We start from the raw sequence: 22,646 nt of genomic DNA, 5'->3' as shown, positions 1-22,646 counted from the left end.
TTCAAGACACTGTCAATTCCGTTCAACTGCTCTTCCAAGTCCTTTGCTGTCTCTGACAGAATTACAATGCCATTGGCAAACCTCAAAGTTTTTATTTCTTCTGCATGGATATTAATACCTACTCCTAATTTTTCTTTTGTTTCCTTTACTGCTTGCTCAATATACAGATTGAATAATATCTGGGAAAGGCTACAACCCTGTCTCACTCCCTTCCCAACCACTCCTTCCCTTTCATGTCCCTCGAATCTCTTAACTGCCATCTGGTTTCTGTATAAATTGTAAATAGCCTTTCGCTCCCTTATTTTACCCCTGCCACCTTCAGAATTTGAAAGAGAGTATTCCAGTCAATATTGTCGAAAGCTTTCTCTAAGTCTATAAATGCTAGAAACGTGGGTTTGCCTTTCCTTAATCTATTTTCTAAGGTATGTCGTAGGGTCAGTGTTCCGATATTTCTATGGAATCAAAACCGATCTTCCCCGAGGTCGACTTCTACCAGTTTTTCCATTCGTCTGTAAAGAATTCGCGTTAGTATTTTGCAGCTGTGACTTCTTAAACTGATAGTTCGGTAATTTTCACATCTGTCAACACCTGCTTTCTTTGGGATTGAAATTATTATATTCTTCTTGAAGTCTGAGGGTATTTCGCCTGTCTCATACATCTTGCTCACCAGCTGGTAGAGATTTGTCATGACTGGCTCTCCCAAGGCCGTCAGTAGTTCTGATGGAATGTTGTCTATTCCTGAGGCCTTGTTTCGACTCAGGTCTTTCAGTGCTCTGTCAGACTCTTCACGCAGTATCTTATCTCCCATTTCGTCTTCATCTACATCCTCTTCCATTTCCATGATATTGTCCTCAAGTACATCGCCCTTGTATAAACCTTCTATATACTCCTTCCACCTTTCTGCCTTCCCTTCTCTGCTTGGAACTGTGTTGCCATCTGAGCTCTTGATATTCATACACGTGGTTCTCTGCTCTCCAAAGGTCTCTTCAATTTTCCTGTAGGCAGTATCTACCTTACCCAAGTGAGATAAGCTTCTACATCCTTACATTTGTCCTCTAGCCATCCCTGCTTAGCCATTTTGCACTTCCTGTCGATCTCATTTTTGAGACGTTTGTATTCCTTTTTACCTGCTTCATTTACTGCATTTTTATATTTTCTCCTTTCATCAATTAAATTCAATATTTCTTCTGTTCCCCTAGGATTTCTAGCAGCCCTCATCTTTTTACCTACTTTATCCTCTGCTGCCTTCACTACTTCATCCCTCAGAGCTACCCATTCCTCTACTACTGTGTTTCTTTCCCCCAGTCCTGTCAATTGTTCCTTTATGCTCTCCTTGAAACTCTGTACAACCTCTGGTTCTTTCAACTTATCCAGATCCCATGTCCTTAAATTCCCACCTTTTTGCAGTTTCTTCAGTTTTAACCTACAAGTCATAACCAATAGATTGTGGTCAGAGTCCATATCTGCCCCTGGAAATGTCCTACAATTTAATACCTTATTCCTAAATCTCTGTCTTACCATTATATAATCTATCTGAAATGCAGGCTTCTTCCATGTATACAACCTTCTTTTATGATTCATGAGCCAAGTGTTAGATACGATTAAGTTATGCTCTGTGCAAAATACTACCAGACGGCTTCCTCTAAATACCTAAATACCTAGGAAATACAATTACAGACAACATAAATTGGAAAGAACACACAGAAAATGTTGTAGGGAAGGCAAACAAAAGACTGCATTTTACTGACAGAACACTTAGTAAATGTAACAAATCTACTTAAGAGACTGGGATTTGGAGTGGACATCATTGAAACAAAGGCGTTTTTCACTGCGGCAGAATCTGCTCATGAAATTGCTATCACTAACTTTCTCCTCCAAAAGAGAAAATATTTTCTCAGGAACCTACACAGGAAGAAATGATCATCATAATAAAATAAGGGAAATCAGAGTTCGCACAGAAAGGTTTCGGTGTTTGTGTTAACGGTGTGCTGTTCTAGATTGGAATAATAAGAATTTTTGTGAAGGTGATTCGATGAACCCTCAGCCAGCCACTTATGTGTGACTTGCTGAGTATCCATGTAGATGTAGATATAGATAAATGAAGATAGCTTTTAATATAATCTCTTAATTGTAACTTACATTTATAATTACTTTACTTTCACCACACGAAGACAAAATTTTGATTCTTTCTGAATATCAAGCAGCGTGCAGTTTTACCCATACCTCACAGCATTAATTGCTGGTCCGCCTGATAGCAACAGCATTTAAAAATTTAAATGTTTTATTATTTTTGTACAAAGTTATTTTATCCTGTGTACCTCTCTTTTTATATAAGATACAAAATAACTTGTTACATACATATGACTATCACTTCAGGATTCATATTCTTCCATTTTTAAATGAACTCCATCTCTTCCTACAGAGATCTCTTCGTGATTTGTATCATCATGAATATTTAATGTTTCAATGACTTGTTTACAACTTTTGTTACAATTATTAAGAAGTCCAGGAGCCAGAAACTTCCATTTGAGCTCAGTTACCTGTTATGCCTCAGGTGGGACCGTACCAGGTGCCCTGCAGCCAGAGCGGACATGAGAGAGAGTTCTCCAGCTAATACTGTGCCACACACTATCCTTGCCAACATTTTAGCATTTTCTCCTGGAGACTCCTCATTTGCACCTGTGAAACACAAACATACAAACACCATTAAAAATCATAAAATAGAAGTGGAAGTAAAATTTTGATAATTAAACTGGATCATATGTTGTGACTATACACATATGTCTGAAGTGTTCACTATGAATGCATGCATCAAAGTCATACTCTTACACATATGAAACAATAGGCATCTGACACTACTTATATGAAGTCAGAACAACACAAAATGTACCAAATTTTATTTCTAACAAATTTTGATTGTTTCTCTCTAAATAACACTTTATCCCTCTTCTAAACAACATATCATACTTCGAAACCATTACAGTTGTTACTGAGGAGAGGAAATAATGTTAACTTACCTTTAACACCCAACATGGAAAGACAGGCACCCTGTGCAGGCAAAACTGTGCCACCCCCTACGGTTCCAATTTCAAGGGATGGCATCGTACATGACACATGAAGATCCTTGCCTCCCTCTCCCCATGGTTCCATTAATGTCATGCAGTTGCTGCTACTAACATTCTGTGCAGGGTCCTGTATTTAGAGAAAACATGTTAACATTTTAACTGCATTTGGAAACAAAAATCCATTGCAAAGACATAATTTTTGTTGTATATTAACAAATCTCTACAAACTTGATTTCAATTGTGTGTGTGTGTACGCAGCTTTAAAAAAAAAAAAAAAAAAACCTCAAAGTCAGAAATATATTTGCCAATTAAAATGTATAAAACTCTGTAACACAAAATGGAAAATCTGGGATGGAACAACAACAACAGTATGAAAGTGGTGAAGTGCTACTCGCTACATTGAGTGGCAGACAAGCAGATTGATAAAAAGACTACATATTATTTAGCTATCAGAATAATTCTAATTGAGAACACACACACACACACACACACACACACACACACACACACACACACACACACACACACACACACACAATGCATCTAGCAGCCCACTAGCCTGACCCTGCCATGTCCCCACACACTCACAAAAGCAGCACTATTACCTTCCTCCACTCCTACTCCACTACCCTCTTGCTTCCCGCCCCACTTCCTCTTCCTCTTCTATGCCCCCACTACCCACTCCATCAGAGATAGCTCCTCATCTCAAACTTAGTTGCAGTGAAGCCTCAGCATCCAGATCTGTGGCTCTCTCTCTCTCTCTCTCTCTCTCTCTCTCTCTCTCTCTCTCTCTCTCTCTCTCTCTCTCTCTCTCTCTCTGTGGGTGTGTCTGTGTGTGTGTGTGGGGGGGGGGGGGGGGGGGCATGCTGTGTATGTCTTATGAAGGAGAGGTAAATAATATCTAGTAGTCTTTTATTTAAGGTGTATACGTTGACAAGGAAAAAAAATCCCTGATTTCCCGGTTAAAAAATATACTTTCTCCTGGGTGAAAATACACTTTTTCCTGTTAAGTGACATACACTCTTATTCGGCACTGTAAATCAATCCTTTGAATGTTTATGGTTTTATATACCTGAGTAGAATTTCCCGGCACTTTAGAAAATGAAACTCATTAGGAAATACACATTTTGAAAGACCTTTGATGTGCAGCAACATGTACGCTACATATTTTTGTATTACGAAGGTATAAATTCGAATTCAACCAAACACTGCATGTCACTTTCCGAAGCATTGAAATCAAGATGTGTTGCGCTTTTGTAAGCCAGTCATAGCTCATGTCACGTGATCTTGCCAGCTGATGACAGCACAGGACACGTGATGTAGTCAGCCAATAGCAAGATCACTGTTACGTAGTGCGCTTGTTACACTTTAAAATACATCACACAAATTTGCCAGTAAAATTTTTAATAACAACGTAAATGTCTGACCTTCTGGGATCGAAAATCTTCTAAATGGTCATCCTCAAAGAGTTGATTTTTAAATGAGAATCAAATGCTTTGTGATTTAAGAAATTCATCATACGAGGGCTATCCACAAAGTACATTACGTTTTGGAATTAAAAATAAATAAAGTATTGGAAATTTTTTTGTATTATTTACAGATGAAAACCAGACTTAAATACTACTTTTATACATAGTTGCCCTTTAAATTAAGGCACTTTTAGTAGCGATGGACGTGCTTGGAAATTCCTTCGTCGTAAAATTCGGCAGCCTGCACCTTCAACCACGTGGCGACTGTCTTTTGGGACAGAAAAGGTGTGATTTTTGTGGATTTTCTGGAAAGAGGCACTACAATAAACTCTCAAAGGTATTGCCAAACTCTGCACAACCTCAGAAGAGCAATACAAAACAAGCGCAAGGGAAAGGTGGGCTCAAAGATCTTGCTGATTCACGACAACGCCCAGGCCCACACGGCAAATGCCACTCGTGAAGTTCTTGAATCTTTTAAGTGGGAGTTGATTCCTCATCCGCCTTACAGTCCCGACCTGGCACCGAGAGACTTCCACCTATTCCCAGCAATGAAGAAGTGGATGGCTATGCAGCGTTTTGATGACGACGCACAGCTTCAAGGAGAGGTAACCACGTGGTTGAAGGCACAGCCGGCCGAATTTTACAACAAAGGAACTTCCAAACTTGTCCATCGCCTTAATTTAAATGGCAACTATGTAGAAAAGTGGAATTTAAGTGTGGCTTTCATCTGTATATAATTTAAAAAAAATTCCAATACTTTATTTATTTTTAATTCCAAAATGTAATGTACTTTGTGAATAGCCCTTGTACATTCTCGCGCATAAAAGGAAATATGTTTTCAATGTAACGGTTTTCAAACCACCATTCACAATATTTTCCGATGACCTGTTAGAAAAACGTTCGTTTCAGCAGTTGTAAGAAAGCACCAGATAACAAGCATCATCGCGCTTAGGCAGCTACGATGACGCAGGAAGCCCATATGTTCGTACGTGTAAGATATTAAAAGATCTTAAATTATGTCATAAAAGAAACAAGACATCAGAGGATACTTCAAGAGCGTTGGAATTTCGTGAACCATACTAAAACGCATAATTCCGCTTAAAATGCACATTCGTATGTAAATTTTCTTGGAGTACCAGTACTGTATTATCTCATGCTTGGTGCTTTATTATGACATATTTCCATACGTGCACTTGAAATGCAACGAATAGTTGAAACTAGCCAATAGTGTGAAATTAAACAATTCATTTCAAATAAATTCACTGCCTCAACAGAAAAGATTAATAAAAGCCAAATCTCTTAAGCAAACTGGCAAAATAACTTCATTGTTCTGAAAGGCGATTAGTGTTTGACTGTCAGAAAGGTGGAAATAAAATCTAAAACTAATAACATATTTTAGCCTTCCGTAATCACGCGAACGTAATTTAATTCATTTGATAGCTCCCAGCCACAAAAATCCGTTTTGTCATCATTTAACGTGAGAGCAATAAACAAAGAGGAAACAACAAAAACCACTAAACGTAAACACAGGTCACGTGGAGACAACCCACCTCCCCACCACAACTCAGACTGCTCTGAGCATCAGCCCCAGATTTACTATTTCCGAACCATGGAAATATTAAGTAGTGGTGCCCAGCCACACTTCTGTAACCGGAAGCGGGAGAAGGTACTACTCATACGCGACTTAACTGCACACGCGCAAGAGCTCTCCCGCACTGCTCAAACGAATCTAATTTAAACAGTTGTCACGTCATGCTCATTGGAGGCAATATGTTGTTACAAAGCATTGCATAGTCTTCCTAAACCCTTTGACACACTTTGCTGTTTGCAGACGCTTGTATGAGCACTGTTTTGTTGTTGTATATGGCGCATTTCCTTTGCAGTTTAAGTTTTATTTTCGTTTCCCCCCCCTATGTTTTGTTGCTATAGTATTATTCTGCAGTAGCGGGATACAGTAATATCCTTTGTTAGAGTATTGGTTCTTACCAGTCAAAATTACAAAAATTTAACTGAAAACTAAAACAATGAAAAATTCCCGGAATTCTAAACAATTCCCGGGTCTTTCCGGGATCTCCCGGGTCATATACACCCTGTTTATTAGTGTCCCTGTCAGCCAGTCAATGCTCCTCTAAGTGGTGACCAACAGTTTACTCCTCGTCACATCATAGAAATTCAGTAAAAGGTAGACATGAGAATTACAACTAAGAACATCTGAAAACTTGAAAACCAGTATTTATTGACTAGACTGTCAACCAATTCCTCTATTTTCATGTTTTTATCAGCTGCAAATGGAGTTGAGCATCTTGAATGTAAGTATTGGCCGATTCAGTTGTCTCTTTCTGAATTTAGCAAGCCTGTGTTGAATTTTCCTCTTTATGTCCTTATACAATGAGAAAAATAGTTTATATCACTTCTTGTTTGTTGAAAAACTATTGAACTGGAAAACTGATTAGGCCAATGTCTAAATAGTATTCTGCAACTGGCTTATTATTTCAAGTGGCCGTAAGATTCGAGAAATGCCTTTTTAAGGTAAGGGGACTGAAAAAGATTAAAACTTCAGTCTCAGGAAGCAAGAATATTAACTCTCTCATTAAGATTAAATGAGATATACAAGTAAATGGAATTTTTTTCCCTCAGCTTTTTAATTTTCTCTAAAAGCTGAAATAATGGATCTAAGTGTGAAAAGCTGAAATAATGTATACAAATGTGAAACAGCAATGAAAATATTTACAATAAAAAATAGGATATGTCAAAAGGAAAAGAAGCAATGATAATGAAGTGATGCAAGGAAACCATGTGTTAGCACAAAGATATTTTAATAATTAGTCCAAATCATAAATAAAATAAAATAATACTGAAGCCAAGTACTGTAAAGAAATATAGTGACAAGGGCATTGTTAACATCACTTTTACCCAACACTATAGAGACTTAAGTCTCATTTGCTTTCTAATTCTAACACTATCAGTAGTCAACCATACACCACTGTACTGCTCCAATGGTCACACAAAAATCTTGTACTAACCTGGCCTGTTGCTATAAAGATGGCAGTTACTATATTTGCTGCATGTGCATTAAATCCACCCACACTTCCAGCCACAGCAGAGCCAATCATGTTCTTACTAACATTTACATCAACAAGAGCTTGCACAGTTGTTTTAAGCACTTTTGACACTACTTCTCCAGGAACAACAGCTTCACAAACTACAGACTTTCCTCGGCCTTCAATCCTGGAACAATTTATTTCAGCACTATCGTATTTTGATTACTGACACAAACAATATAAAAAACTGAGGATAGGCAAGCATTTATTTACAAATGACTGATGGATAGCACAGAGAAATATTTAACAGTCATACATCACTTCCTAATTTTGGTATATACTGTCTGAAACCCTTTAATACAATGTATGAATACAAACGTTCATCAAGAGAGATATTTAAATATGAACAAATTAAACTTTATTTGCAACTAAATTAATCGTCCAGTATTATTTTTAGAACAACATGAAGCTTTAAGGAGCTACTTAATTTGGATGAGGTATGTGTATCCATCCACACACACACACACACACACACACACACACACACACACACACACACACACACATGAACTTTAAAGAAAAGAAATTGACCTACCAGTTGACAGCTGCCGGTTTCTTGTCAGTACAGAAATTTCCACTGAGACTAAGTAGTTCCATATCTGGGAATGTTTTCTGAACATAACCCAAAGCAACTTCAGTGCCCTGTAATAGTAAATCATGTCCTATAAATTTCCCAAAATTTGTCCTCTAGAGCTTAGTGTTCAATAAAATTAATATTAACAATTTTCGAGAAAATAGTTATTTAATTCACCATGTCAATCACTGGAGAAGTAAGATCACATAATGACACTTCTTTCAAACAAATAGTTCTTAATTTGAAGTGAATACAGCAGTTCAACAATGAAATGAAAAAGCTTGTTCTCACCTTAGACAACATGTTCATGCCCATGGCATCGCCTGTGGTAGCCACAAATCTCACAAACAAATGCCTGCCAGCAATGCGTACATGCAACTTAATTAGACGTGCAAATCGACTGGTGCCATCAAAGCTAGCTTTGATGCCCTCAAAGTTTTCTGGTGTTTGCATCCATACCATAGCCTCACTGTGAAATATGAAATAATAGGAATATTATCAAACTCTCCGACATAAAAATAGCCTCAATTGAAACAAAGCATTTGAATCAGACAATTTTTTAAAGAATTGTTGTAGTTAAACATCAATGAAATTACAGTGAACAGCAGAAAAATTCCTTTAAGCTGTGATGATTCACACTGATTTCAAGTCTACTGCATTTTAGTTTGCCATCATTAGGTACCCCTTTCTAACTACTCAATATTTTCCATCCACATAACAGTACCAATTTATCTTTTATAATTTTGGTCATATTATTGATTCAGAAGTTTTTCATCTGAAGTAATCACATGCATTTCTTTAAATTTATGTAATTACCACTGCTTGAGAAACTTCAATTTATTAATACATGTACTTTATTTTCATGAGGCATCAAAACACCCATCCAAATAATGAGTGAAATTACGACCTATAAACACAATTAAAATGCTATGCAGAGCTGTTCAGAAGTAGTAGTCATTACAACGAAAAACTGCATCTCAGTAATTTTAGAAAAATCAACGAAAATTCTGATTCCTCACAATAAACCTTTATTTTGCCTTTACTAATTTTGCAGAGCAGCTTTAAGTATTTTTCTATGCTGTTCAAAAGATGACTTCCATTACAACTTTTACGAATATGATAACTGCTACCTCTACGTGATTATTCAGATTACGTACATGGGATGTTCTGTTTCTTTCCATGGAAATTTTTCCCTGTTACTTAGCGTGTTCCATACACTATTTTTCAATTTTATGAGTATGCCAAGTATAGTACATGTATATTTCATATCAGAACTTATGTAGTATTTTGTCAAATGTAAAAAAACACTGTGTTCATGGGAGGTCTGAATGTATTTAAAGTTTTCCAAGAAAGCCTCCTAACAGAAGACATGCAAGCAATTGATATTTTCCTCCTTACAATTGTAGTAATGGAATTAATTTCTTGGTGAGGGTATCTGAGATGGGAATCAAGAGATGGAAAGGTCACTTGTGAACCACAATTTTTTAATTAAACAATTTATGTGGCAAACAGTTGGTCCACACATGAAGAACGTGCAACAAAGAAGACTGCAGAATTTTTTTTCCAGTAGTACTGTGTTTTTGACAGTGTATTAGCTCTGGGGAAGCTTAGATACAAATTCAGTCTTGTTAATGCACATTCTACTCTTTAAAATAATGTTTTCAGGAAGAGGATGTAGTTCCTTTATTTAAACTCCAATCTTTTCATTTGAAGTCTTCATGATGTATAATCTATGTGTGAAAAATTAAAACAAGTAAAAACTAAACCCTCAGGTTGACTTTGCATGTTAAAAATTAGTAGTTAAATGTATGTGCCCTGTACAGTTTCACCAAATAAGTCATTGATTTAAGGATAACATGGATTTAAACTTTGGAAATCAGTGCTGCAAAGGAACTAGAGGAATGGGTTGACTGAAGACATTCATTTCCAACATACAAACATGTCACTGTTTATAAGCATTTCTCTGGTTCTTAGTGATGCAGACAAAAATATATGATTGAAGCACACTCTTCCTATCTCCCTGGCACACTGAATGATTCATCTTTTTGAAGCTCAAAAGTGCAGACCATGCTTTTACTGATCTCATACACAATCAGAAAATAAAGTGTGCACTGATGTAAGATGGGAAGGAGACTATTATTATCAACTGTAAAAATATATTTAGAATGGAAATTTAGAAAAAATGTACTTAGAAGAAAGAGGTTAACAGGAATTTCAGATGTACACTTCTTCCACACAACATAAAAGTACTACAAGTTACTCTTGCTTTTAATGTGTCTCTTTCTTATTTCCAACAAATTAAAATCACACAAAGTTTTAACTTCAAATTAAAAAAAAAATCTTTTACTCTACCTGGCTCTTGCTGCAGATGGGAAACGAACAACTGGCCCTCGTGTCATACCATCAGCAACAACACGGGATGTGACACCACATGAAAGTAATGCACGACAGCCACGATTAGTGCTAGCCACCAAGCATCCCTCTGTTGTAGCCATGGGAATATGCACTTGTTGACCATCCAATAACAGAGGACCAGCAATACCTACTGGTACTGGCAGATAGCCAACAACATTTTCACAGCATGCACCAAGCACCTGTAGATAATTGCACTTTTATAAGCCCCAACTTCATTAATCTAATTCATGTATTAATGTGTGTGACTCAAGCACCTTGACTAGTTATTGTCAGTCATGTGGAACAGTGACAAATACACAGCTGTACTCACATTTTAGACAATAGATACATTATTACGTGATGAGCAAACCCAGTGACTGTATCCAGAATGTAGCAATGATTAACAATTTTTGAAATCATAACTAGAACAACAATGATCTTGCATCATAAATTAACATAAAACAATCAGTCTAGATTGCAAATGGTGCCTATTTTCCTGGGAACTAGTTTCAGTCACCAATAGACCACCTTCAGACCAGCAGGTATCTCTGAAACTGATAAAGTAGGACACGAATAATATAGCTATTCACCTTACGTATTTAAATAAGCCTTATGATCATAAAATAATAATACATCATCTATAAACCCATTGGTGATGCATGAAATCAATGCATGACACCATTGTACGTGCTAAGAGGCACCTGTCAATTAACTGCTGGCTAACATATGGATGCTAAGGGTTATAAAGGGAGAGCTCCATCCATCAATCTGCAAGTGATGAGTTGTTAACCAACATTAAGACACACAAAATAGAGTGAGCGTAATTATTCAAACTTCATATAGTCTGTGCGTAAGATTAAAACATTAGTTATGACAGACAAAACATCTAAAATATATTTTAAACTCTTGAAAAAGACATTAAATATTAAATAAATCATAAGCAAAAGGTTAAAACATGATGAACTGCCCTCTGTGCACAAAAGATAAAACTATTTGACTATGCATATCTCGCCAAAAATTATGGCAAAGGCAATGCAGACATTGGAACAAAGGTGTTCAAAAAATGGTTCAAATGGCTCTGAGCACTATGGGACTTAACAGCTGTGGTCATCAGTCCCCTAGAACTTAGAACTACTTAAACCTAACTAACCTAAGGGCATCACACACATCCATGCCCGAGGCAGGATTCGAACCTGTGACCGTAGCAGTCGCGCAGTTCCGGACTGCGCGCCTAGAACCGCGAGACCACCGCGGCCGGCTTGGAACAAAGGTGTCAAGAGCAGAACATCATCAGTTATCAAGGTAACGGATGCTTGCTAGTGTCACTGCTTCTGCAATGGTAAATGAACTGTGTTTTGCTGTATGCCTGTTTTGTTGTACAACATTTGTATATGCATAAGTACACTGAAATACTTAGAAACAAAGATTATTAATAGAGAACTTTTGAAAGACAGTGAAAAAATTTTAAAAAACTTGTTTCGGAAAGAACAGAATTAACATCAGTCAAGAAAGAAGTTCCTTGAGATAATAGATAATAATTTACGTATATTAGTTGCTGACAATATTTTATAAGTATTATGTTTTAAAAACTTCTGAGTTACTAATCTAACAATGGAAAATACAGGATCGAATATAACAATATTATTAGAAGAAAAGATGCTGGGTCGCAGATAGGCACGACAAAAAGATTTTCACACTTAAAGCTTTCGGCTAATGGTCTTTGTCAACAACAACAACAAAACACACACACACACACACACACACACACACACACACACACACACACACACACACGCGACTGCAGTCTCAGGCAGCTGAAACCACATTGGGAGCAGCAGCACCAGTGCATGATGGGAGTGACGACTGTGTGGGGGAAAGGAGGGCTGGGGTGGTGAGGGGAAGGGATAGTATGCTAGGGATGGCAGACAGTGAAGTGCTGCACGTTGGGCGGTGGTCACAGGAGAGAGAGGGACAGGGGGGGAGGGGGAGCCGTGGAAAAACAGACATAGAGAGAAACAGAGATAAATAAATAAAAAAAATTAAAAAAGACACCCACCAACACCAGCTTTTCTGAATTGTGCAGGTGGGAACTTTACCTGCAACAGATCCTATGTTCCCGTAACCCTCCTGGCCTCAACCTTCGTTAGTTGCTCTCCTCACCCACCCAGCCTCTTCCCTACTCCCATTCCAGCACTACAAAGACTTCAATCCACCGCCACACCCCGTCTTTTTTATTTTTTTTTTATTTATTTCTCTCTATGTCTCTGTTTTTCACTACTTCCCCCCCACCCACCCCCACCCTCCTAACCTCTCCCATGCCCGCCACCCACCTGCAGCACTTCTTTGTCCATCATCCCCACCATACTATCCCTCCTCCTCCCCGTCCCAGCCTCCTCCTTTCCCCCACTCAGTCGCCACTTCCATCATGCACTGGCGCTGCTGCTTGCAGTGTGGTTTCAGTTGCCTGAGAATGCAGTCGTGATCACGTTTGCGTGTGTGTGTGTTGTTGTTGCTGTTGACAAAGGCCATTGGTCAAAAGCTTTAAGTGTGAAAATTTTTTGTTGTGCCTATTTACAACTCACCATCTCGTTATATGACGAGTAGGAACTTTTCTTCTCATAATATTGAATTACAAATCTTTATTTGTAAATATTTCAATGTTCTTGTGTGCATATAAATGTTTTACAACGAAACACTGGGCATGCAGCTGAACACTCTTCATTTACTGGTTGCCAGCTGATGCATATTTTGCTAAAGCAGCAGCCCTAGCAAGCATCCATTCCCTTGGTAACCTATGACATCCTGCTCTACACATCTCTACATTGATGTCAGCATTGTCTGCACCATAATTTTTAGCAAGATATGAATGACCTAATCATTTCATCTATTGCACACAGAGGGCACTTCATCATGTTTTGGCCTTTACTTATGGCTTCTTTAATATTTAATCTCTCTTTCAAGTATTTTAAATATATTCTAAATTTATTGAGTATTGTAACTAATGTTGCAATCCTATGCACACACTATATGAAGTTTTAATAATTATACATGTGCTATTTTGCGTGTCTTAATGTTATTGGTTGTTCACAATTCATCATGCAGGTATCGATGGATAGAGCTCTCTCTTTATAACCTGTAACATCCCTACACTAGCCAGCAGTTGAAAACAGATGCCTCTTAGCAAAGTACTACAACCTCACTCATTGGCTTTATGTGTCAAAACTGGGTAATATACACACATTTTTATTTTGTAACCTTGTTGCTTATTTATTGTTATATGGCATGAGTAGCTGTATTATTCTTGTCCGACTTTATTAATTTCAGAAGTTTCTACCGGTCTGAAGATGGTCTGCCTACGACTGAAACCAGTCACCAGAATAATAAGCATCATTCGCAATCTAGACTGATTATTTTTTGTTAAAATCACAATTATTATTTACTAAATCACACAGTCTCTCAGCCAATAATTCCATATCAACATTTTCATAGCAAATAGTGACAAGTTTATGCTCTGACATGGTTATGCCTATATGAGTCTTCTGGTAATGCATCGATGATGAATATGTTATGGTCGAAATCTAGATCTGCAATAAATTATGGATTCTGCAACTGACAGCTGTCCTCCTTTACATTTGAGTAACTTTGTTTGTTTATACATAGGTGTGTCTGTTTCGTGTTACAGCAGATCATCAAAGTACGTATATCAGCCCACAGAAGAAATAAAAGTTAGCAATATATCCATATAATTTTCCATTTCCACATAAAGACAAATAAAATAAATGAAAAATGAAATTAACTGTCCACTAAAGCACAGAAACTAAATGAGTTTTATCAGAAAACAGGAAAGACAATAGAGACAGATTTTGCTATAGTATTAATAGTTGATCTGTATGGCTTCATTTTTGCCAAGATACATTTTGGCCTTTCACTGGTCTCCAACTGGCTTCCTGTAGTCTCATTTTATTGCCTATACAAATAGTTCAAATGCATTCAAAATGCAGCTGACATAACTGTATTACCTACAATTAGACAATGAAAGTGGATGAAACTCACTATGGTATAAATGAAGTTTTTTCACATATTCATTTGCATTTTCGAAATTCATCAGTATTTTAGTTGCAGTAACTCAAACACAATCAATAATTTGCTGTACATACCACTGCCTAATGATTTTTTCCCTAATTCTGAGCTGACAGAAGAACTGTGAAGTGATTTCCTGATAGATTAATACTCACCTTTGAATAATCGTAACCAGTATATGGTAGATCTGCAAGTGCACCAGGTTTGTGAGCATCAAACAGTTTCCTCCGAATGCCAACACCTCTCTCAGGGTCCTTAACAACTGCTTCCAGTTGGTAAGAAGGCACCACACTAGCACGTACAAGCTGAAGCATTTCTTCATCTGTTAAAGCTGTTGCTCCTTCCTAATAAATAAAAGGTAGGCTCGATCAGATGACTTCTCCATTTTTTTATGTAATTCAACTTTTATCACTCAAGAATCCTAAATAATTTTGTGCTACAATATTTAACTAGAATTTTATGCTCTGTCTTGAAGAATCAACTTTGACAGAATTTAGCTCAATTTTTCACCTCTAGCCTTATACATTTTTTTCTATTTTATATCACACTCTCCATGTTCTCTCTACTGTGTATTGTGACTGGAAATAGCAAGGAAACCGCTTCTAAGGGGAAGGGAGATCGGGAGAGGGGGGGGGGGGGCACCGAGATAATGTTATATATAACGGAGTGTAAGTCTTTTCTGAAAGTATTAGTCTGGAATGTAGCCTTGCACATAAGTGTGAAATGCAGATGAGAAACAGTACAGGCAAGGATAGAACAAATGCTTTTCACATATGGTGATGCACGGGAATGTGCTGAAGATTAGGTAGGTAAATCAAATAAGTAATGAGGAAATAATAAACTTAATTGTGAGAAATGAACATAATAGCACAACTAGACGAAAAGAAGTGATCACCTGACAGGACCTACTCTGAAGCATCAAACAATTAGCAATTAGGCAATCAAGGAGGGGGGGGGGGGGAGTAGAGGGGCGGGAGGAATAGATGGAAATAAAATCTGTAAAGGGAGACTAAAACATGACTACAGTAAGCAGCTTTAAGCAGATGGAGGGTGCAGTTGTCGTGCAGAAATGAAAAGGCCTGCACACTATAAAACAGTGGAAAAAACAAGTAAATGCAGAGGTTACACCTCGTAATTACTAAAATTATTAAATTGTTGCATTTAATCATGATCAACTATCTGAGTGACATAATCTTTTATGGTTCATTAAAGAAAATATTTGTTGTGAAAGTTCACTTTGCTTATTGCATCTGAGCTGAAAGTTTTCCAACAAATTTTAAGTTATAGCAAAGAGTCATATGATATCAACCTAATACGGTATCAAAATTCTGACACAAAATGAAAATGCGAGTTCTAAATTGCATGGTCGTACAACAGCATCACTCAATTCATTTGATGTTCTGTTATTGCTTCAAATTTATTTACAACCTTGTCTTTTTAGAACATACCACTATCAGACGGATTTGGCTGGAGAAAACAATGTGCGCCAGAAGCTATTTTTATCTTATCTTACCTAAAGCTAATGTCTTTGTAAGATATGTGACAGGGAAGATTTAAACGATTGTAATCCAAATTACATCCTCACTTCTGTTTTTAAAATATTTGTGAACGTAATATATTAAAAATAATGTCATACTGAAGCAGGAACAGTTTATTTAGTACATTATAGTTTGGATTACATTAGGTTTGCTTAACAGAATTAACAGAAAATTGTCAATGAGGAAAATAAATCATCAACTGAGTACCACGCAACTCACTTTAAGTCAACTCTTACTCATTATACATACTAGTGTCAAGAAGAGTTGGTACTTCTTGTACATAATGCATGTTCTATAACCAGGTGTCCGATTTTCACATAATTGCATGTTCTTTTCCTTTGCTCTTACAAAAGTGGAAAGCAAAAATGTTCATCAGCTGTGCTGCCAGCATTGATATACTTCATTCAGTTGAGACATATTTCACTATAATTACTTGTTTTCACAGATTTTAACTTCATGCTGCATGGTAAAAGCTGAAGATAGAAAAAAAATTATCTCTAAAAATAACTTTTTAGTGCAACTCTACCGTGGCCCCCGAGCGGCACTCAGGGGCCGCAGCACCATTGCAACACCTGAGGATGGGCTTATTAGAGCCCGAAATCGATCGTGGCAATAAAAGAAATTTACAACTGAAGCCTTTTTTTTTGAACATCTGGTACTTTATAAATGTTTTGATAAAAAATCTACATCTTTCAAAGCAGATACAATAGCAATACTATCTGTAGCACTGTAATAGCCACTAATATGTGTGAGACTTCATGTGCTGTCAAGATTGGCAGCGAGGCAAACAATGGACTTGGAGCCCTTTTAAACTTTTTGGAATTCTAGCTATTTTTGCCAAATCAGAACTATGGAGTGCATGTGCCAAAAAAAGTTTGCCAAGTAGTACTTTTTAACAGTACATACTGTTTGTGTTCATAATGCTCCAAAATTATCATCTAAGATAAAATGCATTTTTCTACATTGAATGTGCAACAAGCAGATCACGTACTGTGTTAAGTCCCAGCTTCAACAACATATGCTTGGTTACATGCACAAAAAGAACAAAGCAGTGCATCATGTACGAAGCAAATGATGTTGTTGTAGCTGCAGGACTTCCACTCTACAAATGAATTTTCCCAAGGACAGTGTTCTGCTATGACTTTTGCAAACATTCAATAGTATAAACTTCAAGTGTCTAAATATTCCCTGTTTCTGCAAAAGTGCAGAGGGTAACAGATTCTTGATGAATCACGATTAAGGAGTAATTGTTTAGATTTTTGCTAGCAGGAGGCTCTGAGTAATGTATGGCGCTATGTAAGTAATCACCATACACGGGCAGCTGTCAATGAAACAACTTATGTACGTGGACATTTCATTGGCGATCCTATTGTTGACAAACTATATGGAGGAGAACTCAAAGCCATTATTGATCTCCTACAAAATATCGGCTGCTTCCTATGACAGCAGAAAATTTAGGAAGTACGTAGTTGTTCATTGGGTTCAAAACGAATGGTGAGATAGGATACTTTGGTAACCAGCAAAAATAGGCATTTTAGTAAACACATCTGACTGTAAATTATTTTTTAATTGGTACATCATATTCTTTCAAAACAAAACAAAATGAGTAATGTAAAATGAACTGTCTTGATGCACTTTACATGTTTATGGTACATCTAAATGTGTGTCAAGATAATATAATAGGCTTTGGTGTAAACCAAAAGCTGGTTTCAGATGAAGTTATTGCTTATGTTAAATACACTGCCTGACAAAAAAGTGTAACACCCCAAAGTGGTGGAGTAAATGAAATTACACTTCACAGGTTAAAACTGTACATGATGCAATTTCAGTAATTACAATATCGAGCCAAATCTATGAAGAACTTGGCTTTATGAGCCCACTTATCAGTCTGATGTTGCTACCTCCTCATGGGCTGTGTGCATGCCCTGATTCAGTTGAGAAGAGTGCCACAAAGCCATGTATCTTCTCCAATGTCTCACAACCATTGTAACTGGTCTCTGATATCCTGGATACTGGCAGTAGGACAGAGTTGACATCTGAGTTGTTTCCACACATGTTCAAGTAGAAACATATCTGGGGCTCTTGCTAACCACTGGAGTACCTCAACATCACACACAAAGTTCTTAGAGACACTTGACATGAGTGGATGAGCATTGTCCTGTTGAAAATGGCACTACCCTAATGTCACATAAAAGGTGACACATGAAGATGCAGTATGCTTGATGTGCTGTTGTGCTGTCCGAGTTTCCTGAATCACTATCACCCACGACCTGGAGTCATGCTCAATGGCTCCCCAGACCATGATGCCAGGAGTAACACCGCAGCACCTCTCCAAAACATCGGAAGAACAGGACCTCTCCACAAGATGCTGCCATACTCATCAATAATGGTCATGCAGGGCAGTTCAGAACTGTGATTCAGCTCTGAACAGAATATGGCCCTATCATCAGCAGTCAATGCTGACCTCCAGCCTATGGTGCAGGATAACACAGAATGTTGCAAAAAGTTCATTACTTGTTCTTAGATGGAAAGCACAGATGCTAAGGGATTATGATGTGCTTTGTGTACAATACAACTATCCTCCCTTATGGTGATTGGACATCGTCAACTGGAATCATGACAATGAATAAGTCTGCCCTCAAGTTCCTGTGGAGTTCTACGTTGGGACACACCCAAATGCCCAACAAATCTAGACGGTGTGCAATTCAACCAGCTGGCAAAATGGAGATCCACAATGAGGTCTTTTTGAACAACACTCAACATCTGATGCTGTTCACATCATTTACACAGTCTACCAGAGCCGGTAACAACAATAAACATGAACAACACTAATGCACGCTGGTGGCCATTACAGAGAACTCCAACTGTAATCATTTACACACCCATCGATAGCAAATACTGTACGAAGTTACACTGCCATCTGATCATGTCTTCTATGTACTTCACTTTTTATGTCAGGCAGTTTATTTAATAAAATATTTGCATGATACTACATATTTTGCATGTTGATAACAACAATCATGAACAGGAGTCAGCAAACACAGAACAATACTCAAAAGAAAAATTCCCTCAAGAAAACAATAAAATTGTGATGCAGAACTGCTTTCTGGAGGCAAAATACTTTAATACAGACACATATATATAAGCACATGAAACTATCCTATATTTTAGAGCTATTAGTTCCTTCCTTTTAGAAGAGAGAGGAATAGGATCGGAAGGTTTAAAAGCCTGGGCAGGTCATTTAGACTCCAGGATGTGAGGAACCCAAAAGTTGTGAGGACAATGGGTGACAAAGATAAAGACAAGATGTGTACACAGACAAGGAAAAAAAATTCCAGATTTCACAGTTAATAATGCACTTCTTCCCATGTGAAAATACACTTCTTCCAAGGTGAAAAATACACTTTTTCCATGATAAGTGACAGTATACTTTCCCTCAGAGCTATAAAATATTAAGTCTTTGAATGATAAAGGTTTTATACACCAGAATGGAGCTTCAGATAATGAAAACTCAGGGAAAAAGAAAAATAAGAAATAGAAACAACGTATTGGAAAGCACTGCGATGTGTAGCAACATTTACGCTGCGATTTTCATAATGTGGTACTTTGCATATTTTTGTATTTGTATTATGAAAGTGTAGATTCCAAACAGCATGTTAAGTTTCCAAAGCATTCAAATCGAAATTAAAATGCAGCTCATGTCACATGATCTCACTTGCTAATGACAGCAGCTACTCAGAGCATGGCACACATGACATAGTCAGCCAACAGCAACATCACTATTAAATAGTGGTTTAAATTAATGTACATAGTGTAGCTACATGAAAAGTTAAGCTTTCACATATAACATTGGTCTTTTTTGAATGTGTTACTCTTTAAGATACATCACACAAATGTGACTGTAAAATTTAAAATAATGACATTAATGTCTGGTCTTCTGGGCTCGAATTTCTTTGAATTGGCTAGTCCTTAATGAGTTAAAATTTAAATGAGAGTCACAGGCTCTGTGATTTAAGAAATTCATTGCACATTCGCACACGTAACATAATTCATCATGTGTAAAAGACATTTTACTTTGAAACTAATGCTTTTCAAAGCACCATTCGCAATATTTTCCTGCAACCTGTTAGAAATAGCTTTGTTTCAGCAGTCACCAGAGAGTGCCAGAAAACAAAAGTTACTGTGCTTGGGCAGCTATGTTAACATAGGAAGCCTATATGCTCAAACATACATAAAATTAAGACATCTTACACAACATCATGAAAGAAATAGGATACTCTAACAGCATAGGAATTTTGTAAACCATACTAAATTGCATAATTTGGCTTGAAGTGCAAATTCATATGTCCAGATTCGCAATGAAGTAGGTCCCAATCTGATATTAAGCTTTTCACTGCTGTTTTTGGGATGCAAATGTTCTTGGAGCTCCAGTACTGTATTATCTCATGTTTGGGTCTTTATTATGGCATAATTCAAAACTTAATGTAAACAGTTGTGACGTCACCCTTCCGGAAGCAGTTTATTTTTATGAAGTATTCCATAGTCTTCATCCTAAATCCTTTGGCAAATTTTGCTGTTTATCAGTTCTTACCAGTGAAAATTACAAACATTTAACTGAAGACTAAAACAATGAAAAATTTCTGGACTTCTAAAAAGTTCCCGGGTTTTTCCCAATTTTCTCCTGGATGAAAAACTTCCAGGGCTTTTCCAGAGTTCCCAATTGTCCCGAACCATAAACACCCTGAAAGTTCATGGCAATGATCTGCATCTTTCTTCTCCGAGGAAGGAATTGATACTTCCAAATAATAAGATATTGTCATGTACTTTTTTAAAGTATCTATTGTTGATATTAAATGTTTTGTTTCCTGAAAGTAAATACTACCTAGCAATTCTGTCCCATAATTTTATAGAGTATAATGTTTCAATTATCAGGGTTGACCTGATAAAAATAGACTCTAAGAGAGCTTCTCCAACAGCTAAGTTCAGAAACTTTTGCTCTTTGCCTGATTGCTAGTTTCTGAAATGAAAAGCATAATATACAGGGTCTTAGGTGTATAAGGGCAAACATTGTGATCGTTGGTACTTTAACATGTACCCACTTCAGTGTATTAGCTGGTTCTTCTCTGTGTCTAACAGCCTTTCTACAAACATGCCAAATAATTTACTATCTGATGTTTCCTGCACGGTCATAACTGCAACACAAAATGGACTATGCCTTTAAGTATCAACTAACTGTTTTGTGTCCATGCGTCCACACTTCAACATCCAACCTGCTGCCCAAGGGAAAATAAGCATTAATGGTTTCCTCTTGCCACATGTATTTGGAGGTACTAACCAATCTAAAATTATACTACTCCTAATGGCTCCCATTATTAGTCTGCAAAATAAAGAAAATACTGATGCAATATTGTTCAGTACAGAGTCCTCACCAATAAAAAATATCTGCACTTACACCCCTAACACTCTGTTCTTTGCATTCTAAAAATCATGAGTTACAGCGTAATTTCTAGGGTAGCTCTATTATATAGAAAGAAGTATTTTTTTAGACAAAAGTATGTAATGTGAATTGTATGTGGAATTGAACACACAGCTAATAGAGAAACACAACAGGTCTTTACCAAATTTGTATAATTATTGCCTACTGTTCTCATCTTTTATGTTATTATTAAATGTGTGACTTCTTTTTATTTTGACTTTACTGCAGGAGTCTTTACAAAGGCACAGTGGGCAACACCATACTCAGCCTTAGGTGAACAGAGATAACTAACATTTCCTGTAGTCAGTCACCAATGAGACATAATTACATAAAATAAGATCAAACAATGGAAACTTCCGGTTGACATATCAACAATGTAATGAATATGATATTTTAAGTTGCAGACAGGCACAACTAAAACACACTTACACATTAGCTTTCGGCCACAGTCTTTTCTAACAAAGGCTGTGACTGAAAGCTAATGGGAAGTGTCTTTCAGCTGTGCCTCTCTGCAACTTAATGTGCCATCTTTATGGTAAGTAGCCATCTATCTTTTCCATATACTGTTATACAAAGAAAAATTTATTCGAATCACTGCAGTAGTTATTATAACTTGCAATTTTAACATTCAGTTTAGAGTCCTTGAAGTCACTGTACGTACGAAATCTTAGTAAGACAAAGTTGATAATTGTGAATGCATTTCGTGAAAATAAATGTAAATTTACTGAAATCTGAACACCATAGTGTCACCTTTGTCATTTCAACTGTTGCAAATACACAGCTGTTCATCAAATGATAAAAAAAAGATATTATCAGACATTAAAGTGAGTAATGTGTGTTATAAGTCTTGTAGTATGTGCTTTTTCACAGAGTTCAGCATTCTAAATGTACCTTCACATTTCTTATGAAATGTATCATTAATAATCCAACACAGTTAAAAGGAAACATT

At 37.0% G+C, this 22,646-nt stretch overlaps 1 protein-coding gene across 2 annotated transcripts in view; it reads right to left on the bottom strand.

Moving 5' to 3' along the window:
* Window positions 1–22,646, bottom strand: part of LOC126272744 (3-hydroxy-3-methylglutaryl-coenzyme A reductase) — a 442,088-nt gene that overhangs the window by 7,833 nt on the left and 411,609 nt on the right. For both annotated transcript variants that reach the window (XM_049975803.1, XM_049975802.1), the window contains 7 exons: window positions 14,839–15,027; window positions 10,562–10,803; window positions 8,501–8,678; window positions 8,171–8,277; window positions 7,558–7,762; window positions 3,018–3,192; window positions 2,541–2,679 (listed from right to left, as the gene is read on the bottom strand). In XM_049975803.1, coding sequence (XP_049831760.1) covers window positions 2,541–2,679; window positions 3,018–3,192; window positions 7,558–7,762; window positions 8,171–8,277; window positions 8,501–8,678; window positions 10,562–10,803; window positions 14,839–15,027 — 1,235 coding nt within the window. The remainder of the gene's footprint in view (window positions 1–2,540; window positions 2,680–3,017; window positions 3,193–7,557; window positions 7,763–8,170; window positions 8,278–8,500; window positions 8,679–10,561; window positions 10,804–14,838; window positions 15,028–22,646) is intronic.

This window comes from Schistocerca gregaria, chromosome 5, assembly GCF_023897955.1.
Source record: "Schistocerca gregaria isolate iqSchGreg1 chromosome 5, iqSchGreg1.2, whole genome shotgun sequence".
Taxonomy (NCBI): Eukaryota; Metazoa; Arthropoda; class Insecta; order Orthoptera; family Acrididae; genus Schistocerca; species Schistocerca gregaria.
Note: the sequence above shows the minus strand (reverse complement) of the source record. Positions and strands in the feature narration are given on the sequence as shown.